This window comes from Branchiostoma floridae, chromosome 5 (assembly GCF_000003815.2).
Source record: "Branchiostoma floridae strain S238N-H82 chromosome 5, Bfl_VNyyK, whole genome shotgun sequence".
Classification (NCBI taxonomy): domain Eukaryota; kingdom Metazoa; phylum Chordata; class Leptocardii; order Amphioxiformes; family Branchiostomatidae; genus Branchiostoma; species Branchiostoma floridae.
In genome coordinates, this window is record NC_049983.1 from 5,883,222 (window position 1) to 5,893,054 (window position 9,833).

The following is a 9,833-nucleotide window of genomic DNA, read 5'->3' on the forward strand; positions in this document are numbered from 1 at the left end:
TAAGTTGCAGGAAGCCTATGGCGTCCCTGTCTCGGTTTAGGGATGGATGTGAAGCCCTTATATCAATGGCTTATTAGACTTGGCCATGGGTTGTTTTAGGCAACACTTGTTATTTTTGGTTGTTCCTTTTGATTGCAATAAGACTGCCTTTGAAATATTTATTGGTTAGTTCCATTTTTTAGTCTAAGATTACTCATTATATGACAATGTTTTTCAAATCTTCATGTGTTACAATGTGCTGACAAGCATACATCTTAGTTGTTTTCTCTTGCACCACTAAAAGAACAAGCGTATGTCTTTAAGCATTGTAGCCAAAAGTAAAGACTTTCTGACAAAGAATATAAAAGAAAAGCAGTGCATTGTGGAACGTGTAAGTAACTGCACATACAATGTACTATAATTAGTCTACTGTGCTTCTAAGATGAATCCAGAAAAATTATCGGATGTTTAAAAGACGTCCATGTATTAGCCTACTGGGCAGACTTTCCAGGTGAGCCTGCCATATTTATTTTTGTGAGGGAGTGCTAATTTATGATGTTAAACATGGGCCACGGTTGTCAAATGCTAGGGGGAGCTTGAAGCTGCATGAGTAGAAGTAGTTATTAGATTTGTGGCATCAAATGAGAGCAGACCTTCTATGTGTAGGCTTGTAGGTTTAACATCACAAATCAGCACCGACATGGACACAAAAAAGCTCCTCCCAAAACAGACAAACTGATGCTAAAACAGGATACATTTTGTAGCAAGTGTTTAAGAGATCTTCCGGCACGTTATATGATATTGCATCAGACCATTAATTTGGCCCAACTCCTTTGGGTTCCATCTTGATGGTAAGTCATTTGGAGGACCACTTGAGTTGAGATTTTATCAGCCTGATGAACAATGTACAAATTCCATAGATTTTTATAGACACCATTCAGTACCAATGCACTACAACCCTCTGCAGCTTCAAGTCAGGCATTCAGAACCTTCCCACATCTTTGCTCCAGGCCTCTCCTATTCTAGCTCCAACTTACTCCTCCTATCACATCCAAGCAGAATCATTATAGGAATTTCATATACATGACTCCGATGTAGATTTTTAAAAAAATTAATGGTCAGCTGGCACAGAGGATTTTTAACGACAAGTAGATAATCTCGCCGACAAACTCGCAACCACAGATGATCTTGCTCAAGACTAACTCCCAACCATGATCTGGAGAAATTGGGAGTCCATAGTTGGCTAGGTCTTACATGGCGCTTCACCAACTGGTAGTCACAGTGATAATTGCCTGTGGTTTAAATTGACGATTGAATAAGCTGAATTGTGATGTTTGGCAGTCCTTCAAAAGACCGATCTTGCCTGTCAAGCTTGATTAACCAATGATATCATGTCAATTATCGGTATGGCCAATGAGAGAGTGGGCGCGGTACCAGGTACATGTCCATCAAAACATTTACATTTCTATGTTTTGAGTTTTACAGTTTTACACTCGCAAAGTGAGAAGAGACTAAATTGATAAAAATACCTCAATTATTTTATTGTGACTGGAAACCTTAGGAAACATATATACCACTCCTCACATAATCATACAGGTTAAGCACAATCAGTTACTGACGTGAGATACAGTTTACTTACTAACATATCTAACATACCGAGAAACTATGTGTTACTGCAAACTTAGTTCAAACCAGTGAATATGAAGTCTGAAAGTTGTGCTAGTGCCACATTTAAAATTGTTGGCTAATTGCAAGCATTAAAACAATCATACGCCTGTCCTATGACTTGCAAGTCTTAAGCTTTATCAAACCAAAGTTGTGTACAAGAAGCACATTGTCAAGTACTAGCCTTGTCAGGGTATTGAAAATTAGAATTGTGTTATTTGCTTTAGGCATCTCTAGCTGTGGTGTGTTTACATTCCTGTTGTAAATAGAAAAAGTTAACATTTTTGTGGTAAAATCATTACAACATGCTAGCTGATATTTTTTTTGCCATTGACTGAATGCTAGTATTGTATATCGTCATGGTGTCAGCACAGCAAAATATGTATCATACTATGCTTAGCATATTCAATATACATGTACATGTAAGTACAACTACTAGTATACAGTGTAGTACACTATTAGTGTCCGCAGCACCATTTTCATCGTTAGTGCAATTTTTGAAACTTGAGTTAAAAACTTGTTGTCTTCATGCAGTGTGAATAAGCCATTCTCAAAGCATTAGCCATGCTATAGGCAAGTCTACAAAAGTTTACATGACATTGTACATTGGGAACTTGCTAGTACTGAATTCCTGAGTCATTCACAATGTAACCGTTCATCCTCGTATTAGTGTGAAATAGTACAACCTCGGGCACTATGAAAACAACTAGAAACTTAGGATTATCGGGAACTTGTGGTTTATACAATCATGTAATGTTACATTATTTGCTAAGGTTACACTTATTTACTGTACTTACAATGATATAAGCCATGTTGATGGAATTATATGGATGACATCCTCTGGGAACCTCAAAACAGTTGCGAAGGTGCGCATGCAAAAAAGGAAAAGTTAGGCAAAAAGCTTTGGCGCTTTCAGTATGACATCTAAGTGAAATTTTAAACGAATGACTAAACACACTTATCTAATCTCCTTGGGTATATGGAACAATTATATTCTTCATTATTGTTCTTTCACATCTTTGGAAATTTGCATTCTATGACACTAGCATACGTTTTTGACATTTTTATGTAATCTATTATTAGCATATACAATGTATTTGCTCATTTTGCAGCTATTGCTTTATATGATTTACAGTATAGTCAAATTTTATAAGGGGGGGCAGACAAAAATTCATGCATGTGAGGATGTCATCCACATAATGAAATCAGTATGGCCAAATATCCAAATATAATATGAAAATTGATAACAGTTATTTGTCAGGAGTACAGGGTGATAGCTGTTATACTACTTAGTATAGCCACTCTGTCAATATGACTGAGTCAGGTTTAAAAAACTGAGGTATAATCGCAGAAAGAAATGGTGTGTATATTCATAGTATTTGGCGGTTGATAATCCCTACTAATTTATCTTCAATCTTGGTGTCATTTTTTGCAGGTACTTAAGAATGTTGATAACGTTGATATGTATGAGAAATATTCTTCTGGTATCCAGAAGAAGTTTGTGTAAGTTGAGTTTAAAAAAAAACAACTTCAGGATATTTTTGCTTTGTTGTGAGCTATAAGGTAGTTTGCTGGTAGCCAATAGCTTTGCCCCTAAATCCCCCAACAAGGGATTGTGTTGCAAAGGCTACATTTTGTACAATATGAAAATGTCTATGGAAAAGATGAAGAGGAAAGTAACTAGATCCGTTGAAAATAATAATACCATTTAGCACGCCCCCCCAAAACGGATGACAACTGTGTCTAGAGAAAAAGAATACACACAATTTTGATCTTTTTATTGTCAGTAGTGATGACTTGCCACGACGAACTTTGTTATGACATTATCCTCACAGTGTTTGAGTTCCGCATGCTACAAGCTCCGTCTGCAAGCTCTCTCGCACTCCACGGTGCCATGAATTAAGTCTTCACTGTCGACACGGAAATACTAGGTTGTTCAAATAATGTAATATCGGAAGTAGTTGCACTCGTACAAATGTCCGAGGAAGATTATAAGTCTGATTATAACTTATAAGTTCTGGTGCTATCAAAGATTGCCTTGTAGGGTTGACCAATCAACAGCCATATACCCATTAGTTCAAAGAAATTGCCTTTCCATTCCGTTCCGGAAAGAAACGGAGACGAATGATATATTTATCGCGTTTAGATGTTCTCATGTAATGCTAGTTCACCTTTATCCGCGGGGAACCTATATCCATTGTTCTTAACAACAGAGCTTTTAAGGATATCAAGTCAATGGACGGTGGTATGAAACTGTGATATTGTGAAAGTACTGCAAAATTTAAATCCCTGAATACCGTTTTTTTAAAACGGATATAGGTTATCCCGCGGATAAAGGTGAACTAGCGTTAAAAGTAGCATTGCCTCGGATATATTTTTTGCAAACAAAGATTACAAAACAGTTTCACGATGAAAAAACATAACTCCGCTGAATGACGTTATTTTCTCATCACGTATAAATCGTTCATTTTGTGGACCCAAAGTAGCTAAATCATAGTAGGTACAGCCAAACCTCTAATAGCGGCCACTTTTGCATGGCGACCACCTGGCCGTTGCGGTCACTTTTTGTCGGCCCCTTGGATTTTTCCCAGTGACTTAAGCGTTAAGAAATGGTTTATAGCCTGTCCAACGCGGCCACGGCCGTATATGTCACCCTGTGCTGAGTTTAAAATCGTAGTTTACGAGGATTTGGACTTACAAACAGGGTTATTTTGGAGGCAGCGGAAGGTACGCGTGCCTTGAACGTTAGATCTAGTCTTTGTCGGCGAATTTACCAACATTCTATCGCATGGATTTTTTTTAAATATTTGACTTTGGCAGGTAATCTCCAAGCAGATCCTATGGTAGCATAAGATAGTATCAAAAGCTGGCAGAGGACTGAAGCCGGCTTAGGAGTGTGTTTCGCTACCGGCAAATGGACACCTTTTGGCTGACTACAGTCTTTGGCCAGTTTGGTACCATCTTATGCCATTGTAGGATCTGCTTGGAGATTATTTGGCAGGGGCAGTTGAATTTTGAGACAATGTTACTAGGTAGATTGAGATAGATAAAGCAGTGAGTACTTAAATCTTAAATCATGTGCAACTTATCGCTCGCTCAATTGATCAGAATTTTCTCTATATAGTGACCACTTGTCTATAGTGGCCGCTATAGACAGATTTGACTGTACACATTCAACCCACTCTAATCTAGTTAAGTTTTCACATAAACGATATGAAAAGCAATTGCTTTGTCTAAAATTCCTCTATTCCACATACAAGTAGAACCACTCATACCACCATCAAACAAATACACAACAGCCCTCTTAACGCTTCAGAAGTCACATATATTGTATTGCATTTACATAATTACAAAGACACAACAACATGCAGTGTAAATAGATCTGAATTACAGAACAAAATGTCCGTGGTTAAAATCTTGCGTTTTTGCATGCACATTATATACAAGGTGAGGATATATTATAAAATACATTTTTTGTTAAAATTCGTTTTGAAAATATATTTCAGGTGCAATGTATACACTTTACGTTAAGTGTCCCTGTGATATGTACATTCGGATGACATTATGGTTATACTGGTGGCAATGTTTCAAAAGTATTACCGTTTCGTAACAAAACAAAAATCATTACAAAAGTACTATGTAACATTTCGTAAGACAAGTACTAGTATTGCAATCATTTGCAATATTTTGCGTACTTCTTTACACGCATTTTTGTGGTTAGGGAACATGCATGAAATCAATCATTATATTCAAATCAGTTTATCTGACAATGCATGATAAAACCATATATAAATAATACAATAAGATAAATCAAAATATTTTCCAGCAGTGTTTACACCTTTTGTGAATGAGGCTTAAGTTCAATTTCCTGATATTTACGTTTATAACTGTAGCCAAATCGTAGAACATGACTTCCATTGTGTGCGAATCAATGATGACACATTCATGCATATAATTATTAAAAAAATGACCTTCTTGTGAAACATGCAGTCTAGTGTCTAGCCTTTGCGGCTCAAATTCCTACAAAGTCTTCCGCAATTATTTTCTTCTACAGTTCTGTCAGCAGAATCCAGTGATCAGTCTGTAGTAAATCCTGGAAGTCAGCAGTGCCAGAGGGAAAGAAGCAGGGTTGTGAGGAACAGTGACGTCACCTCCCTCAGCTGCAGGCGACTTGTGGCTCTTTCCCTGATAAGACGCAGCGGCCATGTTGCTGTCTGATGCCTTGCCAAATATGCCATTGAGTTGACATCTCTGCAGTATATTATACTGAACGGAGTGGAAGTGTTCTTTTGTAGCCGATTCTTCAAGCGCAATTTCCAGTCCGCGTGGCCCATCTCTCACAACGTCTGGTGCAGTCCAGACCTGCTGTGGTACTTTCCTCTCAATCAGGACTTCCAGTCCACGAGGCTCGTCAAGTGCAGGAAAGTCCAGGTGGCTCATATTCTGCTGAAACTCTCGGTACTTGTGAGGCTTCTCCTGTTTCCTACATGGTGCTACTGTAGAAGTAGTCTTCACGTCTCCACCACCGACATTGACAGTTGACAGGGACTCCAAAGTCGCCCTTAGTCTGATGGAGGGACTCTGCCTCAAGACCATTGCATCATGGTTCAGCTTGGAATGTGCTCCTTGTGGTGAGCTGGCCTGTTCTGGAGTTGATGCTGACTGCGAAGTCTCATGGTACAAATCTCCTAGTCCACGCTCATTTACTTCCGTTGGAGAAGCTGATCTGCGTTGAGACAGAAGGAACTGTTCTATGAAGGAGTCAAGCGGTATTGGGTGCATCAGGAAGTGTGCCGGGTCAACAGAAGAGTGTTGATGAACTCCGTGCTCCACAGGACTCCGTGGAAAGCTCTGTATGTCGCAGAACCCTGGAAAGCGTGGTAGCTCTATGTCAGGAAGAAGTGGTGGTTCTGTTACGCTTGAATCCCCTGACGCCTGGCTGGGATTGTAGAAACCCCGTGAGATGCAGAGGGTAGGCCATTCTTCCAATGTTTCCTTGAGTTGGTCAGCATCTTGTGGAATGCAACCGTTAAAGACAAGCGTAGGCGCAACAGCCACAGGTCCATTCATTGCTCCGTTGTACTGGTCTGCTTCTTGCAGAGGGCAACCATTGAGCAGCAGTGTGGGCAGAGCGAGTGCAGGTTCCTCCTTTGCTTGGTTGTCCTGGTCATCGTCTAGCAGCAGAGGGCAACCGTTGAGCAGCAGCGTGGGCAGAGCTGGTGCAGGTTCCTCCTTCGCTTGGTTGTCCTGGTCATCGTCTAGCAGCAGAGGGCAACCGTTGAGCAGCAGCGTGGGTAGAGCGGGTGCAGGTTCCTCCTTCGCTTGGTTGTGCTGGTCATCGTCTAGCAGCAGAGGGCAACCGTTGAGCGTGGGCAGAGCGGGTGCAGGTACCTCCTTTGCTTGGTTGTCCTGGTCATCGTCTAGCAGCAGAGGGCAACCGTTGAGCAGCAGCGTGGGTAGAGCGGCTGCAGGTTCCTCCTTCGCTTGGTTGTGCTGGTCATCGTCTAGCAGCAGAGGGCAACCGTTGAGCGTGGGCAGAGCGGGTGCAGGTTCCTCCTTTGCTTGGTTGTCCTGGTCATCGTCTAGCAGCAGAGGGCAACCGTTGAGCGTGGGCAGAGCGGGTGCAGGTTCCTCCTTTGCTTGGTTGTCCTGGTCATCGTCTAGCAGCAGAGGGCAACCGTTGAGCAGCAGCGTGGGCAGAGCGGGTGCAGGTTCCTCCTTCGCTTGGTTGTCCTGGTCATCGTCTGGCAGCAGAGGGCAACCGTTGAGCGTGGGCAGAGCGGGTGCAGGTACCTCCTTTGCTTGGTTGTCCTGGTCATCGTCTAGCAGCAGAGGGCAACCGTTGAGCAGCAGCGTGGGCAGAGCTGGTGCAGGTTCCTCCTTCGCTTGGTTGTCCTGGTCATCGTCTAGCAGCAGAGGGCAACCGTGGAGCAGCAGTGTGGGCAGAATGTCCTGTGATAATATAACGACATAAATGTATGATTATATTGTACAGAATAGTGCATCTTAGTCAAAGGAATTAGTTTTTAGTTGAATTTATGACATCACAGAACCCACTGTGCTATTCTGTTCTCTTACTCAACAGTACAGAGTTATCTTATTGGATATTGTGGCTTTTTTTCTAAGATTTAAAGGCAACTGAAACCATTCCTATTCATAAAAAAATTCCAACAAAACGCACCTGTTGGAGTTTCCTGAGGAATTCCTTGTTGTTTTCAACCTACCAATAGATTAAAGAGTTTTTCATGTTCAGTTTGATATGAGGAGTGTCTGACATGTGACTTGCTAAAGTTTATACAATCAAAAAAAAGTCATAAGGTGGATATTTCACAGGACCTTATTCAACAATCATAAAATCGTATTTAGTATCATACATAGTTAGAAGTAATAGAAATATGAAACAGAAGAAAATGGACAAAGAAAATCAAGTTTAAAATTGCTGATCTTTACCTGGTTCCTCCACTTACTGATCTATTCCTGTTGAAGGGCAGTCCTCTTTTCATTCTCTTCTCTGAACTATTGAGAACATAACATAAACATACATGTATGTTTGCGTAATTATATTTGCATTTGTATTATGTATGTTTCATTCGAACCCTCGTAAACTCTAGCTAAGCCCTAAATAGGACTAAAGCATATCTGAATAAAGGAAAGGAACGTATATATAGTTCACTTTTCTTTTTCAATAAAAAAAATAATAAAAAATAAATAAATAAATAGAAAAACTGTGGGATGCAAGTTAGAATTTATGACATACCTGGGCCGCGATAACGTTTGATACAGGTGTTCGGGACCGTGTGATAAATATAGAATACAACACGGTGTATTCCGTATCAGCTGAGGTACCAGCCCGACCTCGGGAAGGAGGGAGGGCGATCCGAACCGCGGGAGGGCTGGGACCAAGGGTGATGCGGAATACACCGTGTTGTATTTTATTTATGTCATATCCACCTGAGAAAACCCATCTTTTGATGCGAAATGCGCCAGAAGTTGAACAAATTTGGGGCCCTCGAACAAAGACTTCCACCAGTAATGTTCTAACGTCCAAATAAGGTATTCGAACTTTCGACGGCGCCACATTCGTCCCACTCGACATAGTTCGATTTATTTGAATGGAGCCTGTGTGATAAGCCCGGGCCGTACGGATAGTTATCACCCGGTCCGGAACACCCGTATCGAACGTTTTCGCGTCACAGGTATGACATAAAAAGCCATACCGCACAGGCTTTGAAGTTTTATCACAAAGGCTTCCATCAAATATTTTGAACATACTCTGCACACGCCAGTGTGGCGCGGTCAAAAATTTGAATACCTGATTGCAGTTGTAACAATGTTTGTTTGAGGGCACCAAATTTTCTCAACTTCTAGCGCATTTCGCATCACAACGTGTGTTTTCTCAGGTGGGTATGACAGAGATAAAATACAACATGGTGTATTCCGCATCACCCTCGGTCCCAGCCTTCCCGCGGGTCAGGCTGATACCTCAGGTGATATGGATTATACACCGTGTTGTATTCTATATGTACGTACCTTCTGTTTGTCCTGCATAATCGATGTTGGGTCAATCAGGACATGTTGTGGGGTTTGGCTGCACACACGTGTTTTGGTTGCATCCAATCTGTTAACGATGAAATTAATTCATCATGATTCATGGCATACCTGGGCTGCAATCGATACAGATGTTCTGGCCCAGGTATTATCTTGGGTTATCACATGGGCTTCCATAGAATGATTCAATGTGTTTGCATACACCAAGTGCACCACTGTCCAAATTTTGCAAAACCGGGTTTAGAAGTTATAATTGCTGTTATCATCTCCATAAAATGTCAATTTGATACTTGTGACATGTGTACATTAGTCAACATCACCATGCATAAATCATGTAAATGTGTAAGTCATTTGCATAAAATTTACAAAGCTCTAAATATTTCATGGAGGTATGAGGTCGCCAAACTCTAGTTATAATTGCTTTGTTCTTGGCCACTGAACTTTTATTAATTACCTGGCACATTTTGCTTGAAGCTTGAATGTGTGTTTTCTTGGTCAACTAAAATACAATGTGGTGTTCATATAGCTACTTATATGCTGTTTAATGACAGTTATTGCTTGAACATGAACTTCTAGGCACACCTTTTCAAGATATCAAAAGGCTACATATAATCCAAAACACCCATCGACATAACACTCGC

The 9,833-nt window shown here is 40.7% G+C and overlaps 1 protein-coding gene across 1 annotated transcript; it reads right to left on the reverse strand.

Moving 5' to 3' along the window:
* Positions 1 to 5,306: 5,306 nt before the first annotated feature.
* Positions 5,307 to 9,565, reverse strand: LOC118415306. The gene is made up of 4 exons (XM_035819810.1): positions 9,175 to 9,565; positions 8,095 to 8,160; positions 7,826 to 7,864; positions 5,307 to 7,596 (listed from the first exon to the last, which is right to left on the reverse strand). The coding sequence occupies exon 4, from the start codon at positions 6,712 to 6,714 to the stop codon at positions 5,704 to 5,706; it is 1,011 nt and encodes a 336-aa protein (XP_035675703.1). The 5' UTR covers positions 6,715 to 7,596; positions 7,826 to 7,864; positions 8,095 to 8,160; positions 9,175 to 9,565; the 3' UTR covers positions 5,307 to 5,703.
* Between the last annotated feature and the right edge of the window lie 268 nt (positions 9,566 to 9,833).

Coding starts and splice junctions, on each gene's coding strand:
- LOC118415306 (XM_035819810.1), bottom strand. CDS start 6,714: ATGAATGGACCTGTGGCTGTTGCGCCTACGCTTGTCTTTAACGGTTGC.